At 46.5% G+C, this 16,762-nt stretch overlaps 1 protein-coding gene across 1 annotated transcript in view; it reads left to right on the top strand.

The window, feature by feature from the left end:
* The window catches only part of tln1 (talin 1), a 39,796-nt gene extending 23,133 nt beyond the window's left edge, over positions 1 to 16,663 (top strand). The window contains exons 31-57 of the mRNA XM_069513345.1: positions 244 to 383; positions 453 to 546; positions 667 to 756; positions 1,591 to 1,713; positions 2,121 to 2,264; positions 2,344 to 2,505; positions 2,725 to 2,865; positions 2,975 to 3,156; positions 3,252 to 3,384; positions 3,757 to 3,858; positions 3,947 to 4,117; positions 4,420 to 4,668; positions 4,739 to 4,858; positions 4,938 to 5,084; positions 5,302 to 5,468; positions 5,681 to 5,864; positions 5,964 to 6,089; positions 6,230 to 6,346; positions 6,416 to 6,601; positions 6,890 to 6,997; positions 8,640 to 8,745; positions 9,850 to 9,974; positions 10,263 to 10,388; positions 10,742 to 10,804; positions 10,886 to 11,068; positions 15,187 to 15,312; positions 15,469 to 16,663. Of these exons, the coding sequence (XP_069369446.1) occupies positions 244 to 383; positions 453 to 546; positions 667 to 756; positions 1,591 to 1,713; positions 2,121 to 2,264; positions 2,344 to 2,505; positions 2,725 to 2,865; positions 2,975 to 3,156; positions 3,252 to 3,384; positions 3,757 to 3,858; positions 3,947 to 4,117; positions 4,420 to 4,668; positions 4,739 to 4,858; positions 4,938 to 5,084; positions 5,302 to 5,468; positions 5,681 to 5,864; positions 5,964 to 6,089; positions 6,230 to 6,346; positions 6,416 to 6,601; positions 6,890 to 6,997; positions 8,640 to 8,745; positions 9,850 to 9,974; positions 10,263 to 10,388; positions 10,742 to 10,804; positions 10,886 to 11,068; positions 15,187 to 15,312; positions 15,469 to 15,603 (3,750 nt within the window). The 3' untranslated portion in view covers positions 15,604 to 16,663. The remainder of the gene's footprint in view (positions 1 to 243; positions 384 to 452; positions 547 to 666; positions 757 to 1,590; positions 1,714 to 2,120; positions 2,265 to 2,343; positions 2,506 to 2,724; positions 2,866 to 2,974; positions 3,157 to 3,251; positions 3,385 to 3,756; positions 3,859 to 3,946; positions 4,118 to 4,419; positions 4,669 to 4,738; positions 4,859 to 4,937; positions 5,085 to 5,301; positions 5,469 to 5,680; positions 5,865 to 5,963; positions 6,090 to 6,229; positions 6,347 to 6,415; positions 6,602 to 6,889; positions 6,998 to 8,639; positions 8,746 to 9,849; positions 9,975 to 10,262; positions 10,389 to 10,741; positions 10,805 to 10,885; positions 11,069 to 15,186; positions 15,313 to 15,468) is intronic.
* Positions 16,664 to 16,762: the final 99 nt, after the last annotated feature.

The following is a 16,762-nucleotide window of genomic DNA, read 5'->3' as shown; positions in this document are numbered from 1 at the left end:
AGAAACTGATAATGTTAAACACGTAGACACACCAAAATAAACAAAGGTGGAAATATAGAAATACATAAATAGTCTTTTATCATTCAACTCTTCATTTTAATTTATCCATGTGTTTGATTTCTCATTTATTAATTTATATACAGTTGATTGTTTAATGGAATGAAATTAAAGAACAATGTGTGTCCATGTAATAAGGATGAGACACGTGGTTCTGTTACCATAACAGTAAATGTCTTCCTCCAGTCTAAAGACGACCAGACCCAGGTTGTGTCCAACCTGAAGACCATCTCCATGTCCTCCAGTAAACTGCTGCTGGCAGCTAAAGCTCTGTCCACCGACCCCAGCTCCCCCAACCTGAAGAACCAGCTGGCAGCTGCCGCTCGGTAACAGTCTCTCTGTCGGTCTCTTCAGTGTTTACTGCACGTCTGTCTCTGACATGTGTTTGTCCACAGAGCCGTCACAGACAGCATCAACCAGCTCATCACGATGTGCACTCAGCAGGCGCCGGGTCAGAAGGAGTGTGACAACGCTCTCAGAGAACTGGAGGTAACGACCATTCATTCAACTTTACAAGAGCCTGAGCTGTGTGTGTGTGTGAGTTCTAACTGTTGTGTGTGTGTGTGAGTTCTAACTGTTGTGTGTGTGTGTGTGTGTGTGTGTGTGCAGTCCGTGAGGGGGATGCTGGAGAACCCGACAGAAGCCGTCAGTGAGCTGTCGTACTTCGACTGCATCGACAGTGTCATGGAGAACTCTAAGGTTTGTTTCCCATCATCTCTGCTTTCATTTCTCTACTTCTTACAAACGTAACTTCTCGTCTCACGGAAGGTTCTGTTTTATTCTGGATTTATTTAGAAGTAGAGGAAGTGTCACTTCTCTCAGACGAGCTCCGTATCTTCACGAATTTATATGATACTCGCTGCTGCTGGCCAATAGAGGGCGCTGGGGGCTCCCCATGAGAGCAATTAGAGACCTTCATAAGATAAGACATTAAAGCCAAATATGAGATATTACTATTATATAAAAAATAAGTCTCTTGTATGTTTTTAATCGTCTTCAAGAGAAGGCCAGTCAGATCAACATCAGTACACACCACCACCCAGCAGGTGGCAGCAGTTCCATGAGTTTACAGATCTGATTCGTTCACAGCTGAAGAGTCTCGATCAATGAACTCCCGTCGGGTTCAGTGTCGTTTACAACCTGCAGAACAGAAACTCACTTCAGACACAAGAAAATAAAAGAGCTGAGACCTGAAGACTCCAACACGTTTTCATTGATTTAAATACACTGTTGTAGTACTTTAATACGTGTTCGGAGGGGTTTCGGGAAACGCATATTTTGGATTTCAGTAAACATTCAAATGTTTTCAGTTGAAACTGGAATTTCCCCAAAAACATTTTGATAAAACAACAGAAGTGAAACCTCCTGAAATAAAATGAAGAGTTTTGTGTCTGAACTGATAGAAACTGGTTTCAGATGCTTCACGTGTTTCAGTTACAGCTTAGCTTCTTCTCACTGAATCATTCGTGGTTTAGAAGTAAAGATTAAACTGAACCGTGTCTCCCGACTCTATCTGTGATTTCTCCTCGACAGGTCCTCGGTGAGTCCATGGCTGGGATTTCCCACAATGCCAAGAATTCCAATTTGCCAGAGTTTGGTGATTCAGTCAGCGCTGGCTCCAAAGCTTTGTGTGGTCTGACTGAAGCAGCTGCACAGGTAAAATCACGACTGACGGTTATGGATTCATTCTGTCGTCTGACACCATTACAGCTGTTTTTAGACCTGAGCTGAGCCACAGTTCTTGAAATGTTCTGGAGGTTCTGGAACTCGTCCCCTGGTGAAATGAGTCCATGTGAGAATACAGCAGGAAAATGTCTTTAACATTCACAGCGAGTCCTGAGTTTGTGTCTGAAAACAGTTTTAGTACTCGGTCACACATACGTTAACGCTTCAGAACCTTTCGTTGTCTTTCTGTGAGGGAGGAGGGGCTTCCTGTGGCGAGGCCAATCACAGCTGGCTGTTCACTTCACATTCACGTGTGACCGAGCCTCAGAGTCACCTGCTCACAGATCGTGGAAAAAGAGTTTAAAGAGGACGCCTTGTGATCTGTTGATGTTTCGTAGGCAGCGTATCTGGTGGGAGTGTCTGACCCCAACAGCTCCGCGGGTCAGAAGGGTCTGGTGGACCCCTCTCAGTTTGCCCGGGCCAATCAGTCCATTCAGATGGCGTGTCAGAACCTGGTGGACCCCGCCTGCACGCAGTCTCAGGTACACACTGACGTCTCTGCAACATCCAGCTGGACTTCGGTGTCAGTCGCTCTTCATGTGCTGCTGTTTCTCTTCTCAGGTTCTCTCTGCCGCCACCATTGTGGCCAAACACACCTCGGCTCTGTGTAACGCCTGCCGCCTGGCGTCCTCTAAAACTCCCAACCCTGTTGCCAAGAGGCAGTTTGTGCAGTCGGCCAAAGAAGTGGCCAACACCACGGCCAACCTGGTCAAGTCCATCAAGGTTCGTAGTGAAACTGGATCTAGAAGCAGAATTGATTTTAGCTGCTCTATTAGTTTGACACATGAAGTCACATTTTCAGCTTTCAAAAGGTTCATTGAGCATGTTCGTGGTTTTTATAGTAAACAAATACTGAAATGTTGTGTGTAAAACCAAAAGCATTGAAAACGTCCCAGGTGTCGTGAGTGTTGATGTGTAATCAAGTCTAACACGTGTGTTCAGGCTTTAGACGGAGCCTTTAACCACGAGAACAGAGAGAAGTGTAAAGCTGCCACTGGTCCTCTGATCGAAGCTGTCGACAACCTCACGGCCTTCGCCTCCAACCCAGAGTTCGCCAGCATCCCGGCTCAGATCAGCTCCGAGGTACGTCCTCACGTCACGCTCAGGAACTGGAGGCGTCGTTATAATGATGTGGTACAAACGTGGATTTACTTCCTGCATCTCTAAACTGACTTCCGGTCGCCTCCCTCAGGGTCACGCAGCCATGGAGCCCATCGTGGTCGCAGCGAAGACGATGCTGGAGAGCTCGACCGGCCTCATCCAGACCGCCCGCTCTCTGGCTGTCAACCCCAAAGACCCCCCCAAGTGGTCAGTGCTGGCAGGACACTCCAGGACTGTGTCGGACTCCATCAAGAAACTCATCACCAACATGAGGTCAGAAACGGATTCAGACTCTGATACCAGAGGCCGAGCTGCTGCAGTCGCTTGGTTCATGTGTTTGAATGATGTGTGTGTGTGTGTGTGTGCAGAGAAAAGGCTCCTGGTCAGAGAGAATGTGACGATGCCATCGAGGTGCTGAACGGTTGCATCCGTGAGGTGGATCAGGCGTCTCTAGCCGCCATCAGCCAGCAGCTCACACCCCGAGAGGACATCTCCATGGAGGTAAAAGCCCAGTTTCATAGATGATCTGCAGATGTTGGAGCAGCAGTTTGGATAAATGGCCTCAGCTCCTGTTCAGGATGAATCCACATGTTAGCGATACATTCGTCTCACACAGAAACAAACTACATGTGACCTGATGTTTCCAAATCAACTCAAAGGTTCACGCAGATTATTTCGCTAAATGAAGTGTCCGTGGGGATCTTCTCCAAATGTCACATGTTTGATGGGCGTCCCGGCCTGAAGACGCCTACATGACAATATGCAGTCACGGTTATAGCGCCACCAACTGGATGCAGGGAATTGTTTGTGCTGTAGTTTCATGTGCTCCTCCTGTCGGCGGTGCCATGTGTTTTAAATGTGTGTGTGTTGCAGGCTCTCCATGAGCAGATGGCGGCCTCTGTGCATGAGATCAGTAACCTGATTGACCCTGTGGCGGTGGCGGCTCGTTCTGAGGCCTCTCAGCTGGGACACAAGGTAAAGACACTGCAATATGAACGATGACCAGCAGGGGTCAGAGTCAGAATCTCTGTTTAAAACTTGTCTCTATATGAAACGTAAACAGGTGTCTCAGATGGCGAGCTACTTCGAGCCCCTCATCATGGCGTCCATCGGCACAGCGTCCAAGATCGTGAGCAGCCAGCAGCAGATGGCCGTGTTAGACCAAACTAAAACGCTGACGGAGTCGGCCCTGCAGATGCTCTACACCGCCAAGGAGGCGGGAGGAAACCCCAAGGTACTGAGCGTGACGCTCGTCATACAGGCTCCTGCAAACACTTTATACATCATCAGGTTTGAATGAACTCAGAAAGTATTTCACACCTTTGGCTCAGAATTAATTCTTAAAATGTTTATTTTTATGTTAAACACTGTTGGTTCAAACTTGTATGAATTTTGTTGGATCAGTTTTTATCTCATCTTATTTTATTTGCTGTGTTTGATTTGATTTTTTATTTTATTGTGGTTCTGACTTGTTTTATTGGACTGGTTGAATATTTCAGTCTAAACGTGTGTTGTGATTATTTTCTTGTTTTCCAGGCCGCTCACATGCAGGAGGCTCTGGAGGAGGCGGTGCAGATGATGAAAGAAGCCGTCGACGACCTCGGTGCGACTCTGGCTGAAGCCGCCAGTGCAGCGGGCGCCGTGGGCGGGATGGTGGACTCCATCAACGACTCCATCAACAAGATGGAAGACTCGCCTATGCTGGAACCTGACGGCACCTTTGTGGACTATCAGACGACCATGGTGAAGACGGCCAAGGCCATCGCCGTCACTGTGCAGGAGATGGTGAGTCATAAACACAACACCCCGCCCCTCCGTACCTGCTTGTTATAACTTCCTCTCATTTCCTCTTCAGGTGACCAAGTCAAACACCAACCCAGACGACCTCGGGGGATTGGCCAACCATCTCACCAACGAGTTCGGAAATCTGGCCAATGAGGCCAAATATGCAGCTGTGACTGCAGAGAACGATGAGGTGAATAAACCAAACGCACCTCGGTGTGTCGTCTCTTCCTGCAGGAGACACCAGATCTCACTCCTGTGTTTGTTCTCAGATCGGTTCTCACATCAAGAAGCAGGTCGGCGAGCTCGGTTTCAGCTGCACGGGTCTGGTGACCAAAGCTGGAGCTCTGCAGTGCAGCCCAAACGACTCGTTCACAAAGAAGGAGCTCATCGAAAGCGCCCGCAAAGTCTCCGAGAAGGTCAGAACAATCACTTCCTTTTTATGTCTGCGCGGCGGCAACAGCCAGCGGCCAGAGACATTATGTTTTCAGGTTGTTCGTCAAATGTGGTACGAACGTTCGGCTGGAATCAAAGATGATTTGATTCTGCAGGATTTGGGGACGTTGCTGCTGAGCCGCAGGAATGACCCTGGACGTTTGTTATGAGCATATTAGTAATACATTCGTCTTCGTGCAGGTCTCCCATGTGTTGGCGTCGCTGCAGGCAGGAAACCGTGGCACGCAGGCCTGCATCACAGCAGCCAGCGCCGTGTCCGGAATCATCGCTGACCTCGACACCACCATCATGTTCGCTACCGCTGGGACTCTGAACAGAGAGAACGCAGAGACCTTCGCCGACCACAGGTACGATAGAAACCAGAACCTGTTCATGGTCGTCGTAGTTGATTGGCTACGCTGCCCCCTCGTGGTGTCTGGTGGTACTGCTCTGTTTTGTCTGTTTTGGTTTCAGAGGACTTGTACAAATAAAGATGAAACGAACGCAGACTACGGACTGAAGATTGTAACGTTGAGGATAAATGAGCATTTAGTTGATAAACTGCTTCCTCTGTGTGCAGAGAATGTATCTTGAAGACGGCGAAGGCTCTGGTGGAGGACACCAAGCTGCTGGTGTCTGGTGCTGGAGCCAGTCAGGAGAAACTGGCCCAGGCCGCCCAGTCCTCCGTGTGCACCATCACCAAACTGGCAGATGTAGTGAAACTAGGAGCCGCCAGTCTGGGATCTGAGGACCCAGAGACACAGGTACACAGCTGTGTGTGTGTGTGTGTGTGTGTGTCTGTCTGTCTGTCTGTCTGTCTTCATTAGAGCCTGACTGATTTATGTGTGTGCTGCCCTCTACAGGTGGTCCTGATCAATGCAGTCAAAGATGTGGCCAAAGCGTTGGGTAACCTCATCAGCGCCACCAAAGCTGCTGCAGGAAAACCTCATGACGACCCGAGCATGTTGCAGCTCAAGAACTCTGCAAAGGTACGAGACTAAAGTCACACGAGGCCACGCCCACAAACAATTCATTTTGAAGCTCGTCACTGTCACCATAAAAATAACCTCTATCTATCGAATCTATACGCTGTGAATCTATGGTCGCTTGATCTGACCTGTTGCTGTAGGTGATGGTGACCAATGTGACGTCGCTCCTGAAGACGGTGAAGGCCGTGGAGGACGAGGCCACGAAGGGGACGAGGGCTCTGGAGTCAACGATCGAACACATCAAACAGGAACTGACTGTGAGTAAATGACGTGTGATTAATGCTGATGTTTCTGTCGTGCATCATCTAACAGGCTTTACCCTGCAGGTGTTCAGCAGCTCCGACCCGCCGCCAAAGACCACCACGCCCGAGGAGTTCATCCGCATGACCAAAGGAATCACCATGGCAACAGCGAAGGCGGTGGCTGCCGGGAACTCGTGTCGTCAGGAAGACATCATCGCCACGGCGAACCTCAGCAGGAGGGCCATCGCTGACATGCTGCACTCCTGCAAGGTCAAAATGATTCTCCGTACTTTTTTCATATATGAACACAGATACTAAAATATCTCACGTCAACAGTATTATTATACTATTATACATCTACAATATTGTAAAATTTATAGATAAACTTCTCTCTCATCTTTGGAACATTTGAATAATGTTTCAAACATCCGCCGGGTTGGTAACGTTAAGTTTGCAGCTCTCAGCGCCTCATGTTGTTTTTCTTTTAAAACACTTTTTCACAGAAAGCATGAAAACTCTGTTCCGTCCAGATGTTGACCTCTGTGTGTTTGCTCTCAGGAAGCTGCGTACCACCCAGACGTCAGCAAAGACGTCCAGATGAGAGCGCTGCGCTACGGCAACGAGTGCGCCACTGGATACCTGGGACTTCTGGAGCACGTGCTGGTGGTAAGACGTCACTTGAGTTTGAAAACTGCGTCTGGACAGAAACTCTAGCTCTTGAATCTTTTCTGTCACTGAGGGATGAACGTGTTCGTACGTGATCGCAGGACGTCTGTGTCCCTAAAGCCTTTAAAATGTCCTCTTACAACTTCTCCTCCTTAAATCAACTGGTGCTCGAGCAGTGTGGACACATCATGGCGGCTGCACGCTCACAAACCTGTCTCCATGTGTCTGCTGTCATGTGACTGACGACCTCTTCTCTTTCCTTCCCCAACGCTCCGTCAATGTTCTTTTAAACTTGTGGCTCACTGATGTCGGTGCAAGCCGGTGAGTACCTGCATGACCGACCTGCAACAGAGTTTGATGCACTGGTTGAATATTTTATACAACAACAATCCTGCAGAGTGCCGTCAGCTGCTCGTTCTGACAGGAAGGAGGCGCTACGACGACCTCTTCAGAATAAGGCAGCAGTAAAGACTCTGCAGGATTCTCCGTACGTTGGGACTGAAGTGAGACTCGACTGTGCGGACTCACTCTCAGCTGATCTGATCCCTGCTGTGTGAGAGGATCAGATCACGTGTGCGTTGTGTTTTGTTGTGTCGGCCTCTCAGTTTGATTCCTCCAGGGCCACTCTGATACAGTGAAGGATATAATCTACGGTTTCACCACATAAGCCCGAGTGCACTGATACGGAGAGCACATCACTATTGATTTTCTTATTAACTTGGGGGGGTGCAGTGTTTCCTCGAGGGGAAATCTGCACTGGGATGATTTGTTTGATTCTTTCCTCCATCGACCAAAGTCAGCAAGTCTCTCAGACGCAGGCGTAGTATTTGTTGTGTGTAATAAAAACATGGAGGAAGCAGAACTGTTAGAATCTGGTCAGAGCTAACAAATGCTAACATCCACATGTGGGCTCGACGTCTGCACTTAACTCAAGTTGTTGACCTTTGATAAATAATGAAAATATATACGATGTCAATCCAGAAGTTATTAGATATAAAACTATAGTTTGTGTTTCAGTCACTTCTGAACATTTACAACAAAACGGTGATAATACTGAAAACTGTCAGCGTGATACATTTTCATTTGTTTCAGCTCCATGTTGCTCACTGACACTTTGGTTGTTCTTGAAGTCACAGACACAGATTCATGTTGTGAGTAGTTTGTGTGACAGGAAACAGGCCACATACGGGCGACACTGTGCACGAGCGTCCCCTGAACGTGTGTACCAGTTTTGTTGCTGTGCGGTATGTGGATGTTTTGTGTTTGGCTGCTTCGTGCGTTCCCGGGCCGTTACGTCCTCGCCCCTTTCTCCTCATGACAACACATCTGAATAAACTTGAGCCTGTTAAGTCCCTGCACCTGTCGCCCACTGCTCCAACCTGAATACTGCACGTCCACCGAGGACAGTCTGAGGACGCCGGCTGAAACACTTCAGATCTAATCAACTTCATTCACTTATGAGAATAAATAGATTTACGTTTTCTGACTGGAAAATTAAAATCTGCAGCCTATATCATCTTAGCATTAGCTTAGCATTAGCACAGGCTGGGATTTGAAGAAGTGAAGTGCACGTGTTGAGCGTCAGTGACACGGAGCGTAAAATAAAAACAGGTTCAATTCAAGCTTGTGTCTTTGTCCTCAGATCATCCAGAAGCCGTCTCACGACCTGAAGCAGCAGTTGTCCAACTACTCAAAGAGGGTGGCAGGCTCCGTCACCGAGCTCATCCAGGCCGCAGAGGCCATGAAAGGTACTCCAGCCTTTCACCTACTTTTCCCAGAATGCAATCAACACAATCTTTTTGGTGCACCACATATTTGAAACATGCCTCCACTTTGTAACTCAGGGCTTCTGATACTAACTTGAGATGTAGACCCCCCCAATGATCAGGGTCAGAGGTCGTGAGCTCCCGGGACACGTTCACACTGATAAAGTAATGAGGTCAGATGTGAGTGATCAGATGTCACATGTGTCCTAATGTGTTCACACCTGAGCTCAGAGCTGAGACCGTGGGATGGGATCACTGAGACTGATGTTAAAACCAGGTCTGAACCAGTGTCTGGGTTCTACAGTTTCACTCAGCTCTGAGATCCAGCGCCACACGATTCCATCAGAGCCGCCTTCATCCGTCAAGTGGAGGGAAAGTCGACCTCAGAGCTTTATATGACAGATTAACACACACACACACGCCTGCTTCAGTTTCTGAGACATTAGCTGCAACTGAATCCTGCTGCAGGATGGGAATGGAACGACCTCAGCGGCTGTCGAGAGAAGACGAAGCTGTGATTGATGTTGAGGCTTTGGGTTCAACTGGATTTCGTCCATTTCAAATCCAGCATCACATTCACATAACAAAGATTAATCCTTCAAACTGCCTCGTACGTTGTGAGGAGCTGAAGTCGTAAATCTGTAAAACTCATGACGTCTCAGCCGGTTCGTGTGAAATAACTAATCAAACCAAACTGACCAGAAACAAACATCAGGGAGATAAGAACTGAAACGACAGAAACATCTTTGACAAACATTTACTTCTCGTCTACTTTTAATTTATTTAGTTGGGCTCATGTCCCATCTACTCAAGCTGTTGTCAGACCCAAACATGTTCCTGACGTGTTCCTGACATGTTCCTGACATGTGCTTGAGGTTCTGTATGTGAGAACACAAATGTCTGTGTAACAGGAAATATAATCCTGATTGAATGTTTCTAGAATTTTATCAAAACGATGAAGACTGTGACATTAAAGTAAAATACATTGGAACAGGTTGTTCAGGGAATAGAAATCCTGGTGGTGTGCGGTGGGGAGGTGTTGGGTGTTTTCCGACAGCGGAGGCTGACTGTAGTCGTGTGTTGCAGGCACAGAGTGGGTGGACCCTGAGGATCCCACCGTCATCGCAGAGAACGAGCTGCTCGGAGCAGCGGCCGCAATTGAAGCAGCTGCCAAGAAACTGGAGCAGCTGAGGCCCAGGACCAAACCCAAGGTTAGAGGTTTTTTTACAGAGCGGCGGCTTCTCGCCTGTTAACCTCAGCGCAGGGTCACGCTCCGAGTGTGTGCTGCCCGTCTACTCGTCTGTCAGCTCCTCGTACCATTAGTGATGTCCGTCTCAAACGTCACCCTGTTAACATTTCAATATTCCTCCTCTGCACAGTTACTCTGGAGCTGTTCCCCATCACTCTTTAAAACTTTTGTCTGAACGTAAAGCACACGCGTCGTCAGGGTCGGATCACCATGTGTTTACTGACGGCCGTATTCCCTCTCTTGAAAACAGGAAGCAGATGAGAGCTTGAACTTTGAGGAGCAGATTCTGGAGGCGGCCAAGTCCATCGCAGCGGCCACCAGCGCTCTGGTCAAAGCTGCTTCAGCTGCACAGAGGGAGCTGGTGGCTCAGGGGAAGGTACGTCCCCCCCCCACGTGACCCGAGGGTTCATACAGAAACAAACATCGAGATCATTTTATAAACCAATAAAAATCACTTTAAAATCTCTTTAAACCACAGAGGCCGGAGTCTCTCTATATACATATACATATTTTATATATATAATACATATCCCACTAACATCATTATTATTATTATTATGGAAGTGAAGGTCATGTGGAGTTTAGGAACTTATCTTAGAGTTTTACGTCAAACATATTTTTGTTGATGGATGAATCAAAGTTATTCGACCCTTTCCTTCAGATTCTGTGTTTGATGCATGAACACTGTGGCTCCACAGCTGTGATGAAAATGATCCACTGTATTTCCAGGTGGGAGCGATCCAAGCCAACGCAGTGGATGACGGGCAGTGGTCTCAGGGACTCATTTCAGCCGTAAGTCTCCTCCCTCCTCAACAATTGCGACTTTTTTTTAACGCTAAAACCTTTTCACCATCGCCGCCTTTGTCTCCTCAGGCTCGGATGGTTGCTGCAGCGACCAACAACCTGTGTGAGGCGGCCAACTCCGCGGTGCAGGGGCACGCCAGCGAGGAGAAGCTCATCTCGTCGGCCAAGCAGGTGGCAGCGTCCACCGCTCAGCTGCTGGTCGCCTGCAAGGTCAAGGCCGACACGGACTCCCAGACCATGAAGAGGCTGCAGGTCAGTTCTGCGTCTTCACGTCCGTCCCACTCCTGCACACACAGGGACCCTGTTCTCTGCTCAACTATCACATGATGAAGGGAAAACCTCCACATGTCAGTGGGAACATGGCCGATCACATAAATACACAAGGATTGAAAAGGAATTTAAAATTCAGTGTTCGAACGTCACAGACAAACACAAACAAATGTCTCTGGAGACAAAGTGCTGACACACACGTAGAAGACACAGACGAAGACGTGAAGACAGTTTGTGGTGATGAGAGCTGACGACGGCGTCAGGTGATGTAAACATGATCACATGATCACTTCCTGTCTGTCTGCTCCACCTCTCACCTGAAGAACGAGGAGGATCTGATGCTGAACGAGTCTGAGCAGAAAACACAAACTCTGGAGACGATATAATTATTATATTTATTATTATAAATGAATATGAATAAAAGAAATGAACAATGATATTTAATGTAAATATAAACAGTGACTCATTTAGCTGGAGGTCATGTGTTTGTCTCCTCCCCAGAAGGAGGCGAGGACTTTGCATTAGTTACCACGGTAACGAAGTATGTTTGGACCAAAGCTATTCAGTTGAGGCCGAAGAGCCCAGATCCAAAGTTAGCTCTCTAATCCAGCTTCATCGGTCCGACATCTGATCCGAGCGAGCGCATAGCGAGAGGTGTGGTCTATCCTCTGCATGTGATTCAGAGCAGCGCTACCTGCTGAGGGAACAATGACATCAGTCGCTCTGCGACAGCTGCGTCTATTCATAGGCTGCAGTGTTCGGGCTTCAGGTGCGCGGCTGCTGCGTCAGGATTACTGCGCTACATTTAGCACAGGTAGAGAGAGCATCACATTCTGCTGCAGTTCAGGGGCTAAAGGAAGAATACGCACATTTCACATTGGAGGTGAGAGACGAGGAGAGGCCAAACACTGAGGGTCAACAAATCTCTGAACAGCTCAAACGATCAGAACTATTGTTGTGTTGTGTCATCTGGACCCGCCCCCCTCTGCCTGTGATTGGCTGGTGTTGGCTGAGTTAGAGGATGGGTCAGCCAATCAGAGCGTGAGCAGAACTTCATGGAATAAAACAAACTCCAGATACGTAGTTTTTATATTTATAGTAGAACTGCTAAATCAAGTTATTCAAATGTCGCCGCCCCTCAAAACCAGCTGATTGGTACGAAGTCACCAGACAACCTGAAAACTTAGTTCGTTACTCTGCGGAACAGGAAACACTGTGTGTGTGTGTGTGTGTGTGTGTGTGTGTGTGTGTGTGTGTGTGTGTGTGTGTGTGTGTGTGTGTGTGTGTGTGTGTGTGTGTGTGTGTGTGTGTGTCTCTCTCTCTGTGTGTGTGTCTCTCGGTCTCTCTCTGTGTCTCTCTATGTGTCTCTGTCTGTGTGTCTCTCTCTCTGTGTGTCTCTCTCTCTCTGTCTCTGTGTGTGTGTGTCTCTCTCTCTCTCTCTCTCTCTGTGTGTCTCTCTCTCTCTCTCTCTCTGTGTGTGTGTGTGTGTGTCTCTGTGTCTCTCTCTCTCTCTCTCTCTGTGTGTGAGCACATCAGCCTGCCTCGGTCTTCTCATGTTCTCTGATCCAATCATCAGGGTCTTATCTGCGTCTCTTCTGGGCGTGCAGCTGCCGCCGCAGTAAGTCCCACATACATTAATGTCTCTGGAAACACAAACCCTGATCTATGATTACTGCTGCAGCATGTGCTCTCATCACTCCAGAGGACGTCCAGAGTCAACGTGTGAATATCTGAGCAGATGAGTTCCTGACGGCAGCAGGTGGTTCAGAGGCTCTGGTTCATACAACTAGTTCATACAACTAGTTCAGAGGCTCTGGTTCATACAACTAGTTCATACAACTAGTTCAGAGACACTAGTTCAGAGGCTCTGGTTCATACAACTAGTTCATACAACTAGTTCAGAGACACTGGTTCATACAACTAGTTCATACAACTAGTTCAGAGGCACTGGTTCATACAACTAGTTCATACAACTAGTTCATACAACTAGTTCAGAGACACTGGTTCAGAGACACTGGTTCATACAACTAGTTCATACAACTAGTTCAGAGGCTCTGGTTCATACAACTAGTTCATACAACTAGTTCATACAACTAGTTCAGAGGCTCTGGTTCATACAACTAGTTCATACAACTAGTTCAGAGGCTCTGGTTCATACAACTAGTTCATACAACTAGTTCAGAGGCTCTGGTTCATACAACTAGTTCATACAACTAGTTCATACAACTAGTTCATACAACTAGTTCATACAACTAGTTCATACAACTAGTTCAGAGACACTGGTTCATACAACTAGTTCATACAACTAGTTCATACAACTAGTTCAGAGACACTGGTTCATACAACTAGTTCATACAACTAGTTCAGAGGCTCTGGTTCATACAACTAGTTCATACAACTAGTTCATACAACTAGTTCATACAACTAGTTCATACAACTAGTTCAGAGACACTGGTTCATACAACTAGTTCATACAACTAGTTCAGAGGCTCTGGTTCATACAACTAGTTCATACAACTAGTTCATACAACTAGTTCAGAGGCTCTGGTTCATACAACTAGTTCATGCAACTAGTTCATACAACTAGTTCATACAACTAGTTCAGAGGCACTGGTTCATACAACTAGTTCATACAACTAGTTCAGAGACACTGGTTCATACAACTAGTTCAGAGACACTGGTTCATACAACTAGTTCAGAGACACTAGTTCAGAGACACTAGTTCATACAACTAGTTCATACAACTAGTTCATACAACTAGTTCAGAGACACTAGTTCAGAGACACTGGTTCATACAACTAGTTCATACAACTAGTTCAGAGGCTCTGGTTCATACAACTAGTTCATACAACTAGTTCAGAGGCACTGGTTCATACAACTAGTTCATACAACTAGTTCATACAACTAGTTCATACAACTAGTTCAGAGACTATAGTTCATACAACTAGTTCATACAACTAGTTCATACAACTAGTTCAGAGACACTAGTTCATACAACTAGTTAACGAGTTACCAGTATATATACACATATATATACATATATATATATGTAAATCCATACATATATATGTGTGTATATATGTGTGTATATATACACATATATACATACATATATATGTGTATATATAAATCCATACATATATATGTGTATATATATGTGTATATATACACATAAATATACACATATATATGTATAACATTTTCCTGTAACTGACGAACAACTATAAATTTAAAAAACACAAATATATAGAACTTGAATTTAGAAAAGAAAAAGTTTTTAAAGACATTTTCTTGTCACATGTTGATCATAAGAAAATGGAGCAGCTGACCAATCAGAGCAGGTCTCTATCAGGAGGGGGAGGGTCTTAAAGAGACAGAGGCTGAACAGAGGAGCTGCAGCGATGGACACGTGACTCTGAACATTAGAGCATGAAAACATTTGACTTCATGTCTTTTGATATGAACGAGTGAGTGACGAGCGTGTTCATGTGTAAACCAGCTCGTTAAAGTGCATCTCTAGTGGTGGTGCATTCTGGGACAAACAGTGTGACTCCGCTGCGGTTTGTTTAAGTGAGGCCGGACTAACAGAAACATTCCAGATAAACCAGCGGACGAGGATTCAGCTGCGACGTGTCGGTGACTGCGTCGTCCTCTGCCAGCTCCGTGTCTCATTTCAGTCCACACAGCCTCAAAAGGACAAAACTCCTCTTAGCTGGAGCCGCCCAATGAGACGAGTGTTTGGGGAGCCGCTCAGCAGACGGCTCCTCTTTGCCTTTTAAAGATATCGTCAGACAGCGAGCAGAGAAAAAAGCCTGTTATGGTTTTGTGTCTGCTGGAAGTCGTCATTCCCTTTCCAGGAGTTTGTGTTTCCCTCAAAGACCAAACTCTGCTCCACCATTTCAAACTGTCATCACTCATCCGTCCTTCACTCGTTGTGTGTCTTTGTCTCACACACGATGGGAAGTTCCTCAAATTCAGCACAAACGTTCACCTCATTTGAACTGAGTAGATCCCAGAGGTCAAAGGTCACTGTGACCTCGGTCTGGAAGTGGGTGATTCCACCTCTTAGCCTCACTCGTGTTGTGTGTGTGTTTGTTCAGGCTGCTGGAAACGCTGTGAAGCGAGCGTCTGACAACCTGGTGAAAGCGGCGCAGAAAGCAGCGTTCGATGCTCAGGATGACCAGGCTGTGGTGGTCAACAATAAGATGGTGGGAGGAATCGCTCAGGTGAGACGCACGCACACACAAGGCCGCCTCGACCTTTGACCCTTGTCTTCAGATAGTACTCACACCAGGTTCGGTGTGAGTACTATCGATGTTCCTGAGTCACTCTGTACACACGCAGTGAGGGGGTCACCTGATCCCGGTTGTGTGGTGTTTCAGATCATGGCCGCTCAGGCGGAGATGCTGCGGAAAGAGAGGGAGCTGGACGAGGCCAGGAAGAAGCTGGCCATGATCCGACAGCAGCAGTACAAGTTCCTCCCCACAGAGCTGCTGCAGGACGGCCAAGAGCAGTGAGCCAGTGTGTGTGTGTGAGTGTGTGTCTGTATGTGTGTAATGTAACAGTGATTCAGGACCTTCCCCGGCTCCCTGAGGACAGGAGGCTCCACCGAACATCACATCCAGTTCCTCAGGACGCTTTTTATCTTTATTCCATTTTCAAAAACAACGCCAATGATTATTGAATCTCATGAAATATTCTCCTTAAGTCCTGATGAGCGTCTGAGCTTTTGATTATATTTGATCTTCTACGTGTTCCTCTGTTTCTTCTCCGCCTTGCATGTCGTCATTTTGTATATTATGTGTTTCCGTATGAACCGACGTCGCCAGTAAATTCTGCCGGTACAACGTCGCTGTTAGATCTCAGATATGAGGGCGAGCGCAGTGTATGCTAACTATGCTAGCTATGCAAACAAATGTATTCTATGCAGATGATTCTTTTTTTGTATTTCCGTCTCTGGTCACATGACTGATGATGCGTCACGTGTTGGAATCTGAGATAAACTTTTTGCTGTTTTCAACTTTGGATTTGGAACAAAATCAACTTTGCGATGAAACAAATCAGTGGGAAAACTTTTTTAAAGGTCGAGATATGAAATGTATGAACTTCCAGTTAATGTCAAAGTGTTTTTGTGTTCGGATCAAAGCAGCCGCAGTATTGAGGATTAGTTCAGTCGTGTTTATGTAAAGATTATGAAGCCATATATTTAACTTTAAGCATCGTATTGACTCTGTGCGGATGCTCAGTATTGACTCACTCCAGTAACATGTTTGTGTTGCGGTGCTTCGTACTTCCTGTTTCCTTTACACTTCAGTGCTTTTAAAGTGATGATGAAATGTGCCCAGTATAATTTCCTGATGCCAAACATTTACCCTCTTAAGTGCACTTACTTCAAACTGTCGTTCATTTCAGTAAGAAAACCTCACACTCCTTTCCTCCACTTTATTTCTAGAGCAGAAAGATCCACACGTCTAATATAAAATGACTGTAATCATAGAAGTGTATGAAGCGATGCTGGTGAGCAGTCCCACCTCCTGTAACAGATTTATATTCAATAAAACCAGTTTTACAGTGAAACCTCTGATTCTCATTCTACACGTTCCTCACAGACTTTCTGTAAGTACTTTATATTTCTCTACATCGTATCGGCACATTTTCACCTTTAGTTTTGTTGCT

This window comes from Paralichthys olivaceus, chromosome 18 (genome assembly GCF_024713975.1).
Source record: "Paralichthys olivaceus isolate ysfri-2021 chromosome 18, ASM2471397v2, whole genome shotgun sequence".
Taxonomy (NCBI): domain Eukaryota; kingdom Metazoa; phylum Chordata; class Actinopteri; order Pleuronectiformes; family Paralichthyidae; genus Paralichthys; species Paralichthys olivaceus.
This window is presented reverse-complemented; position numbering and strand designations above follow the sequence as displayed.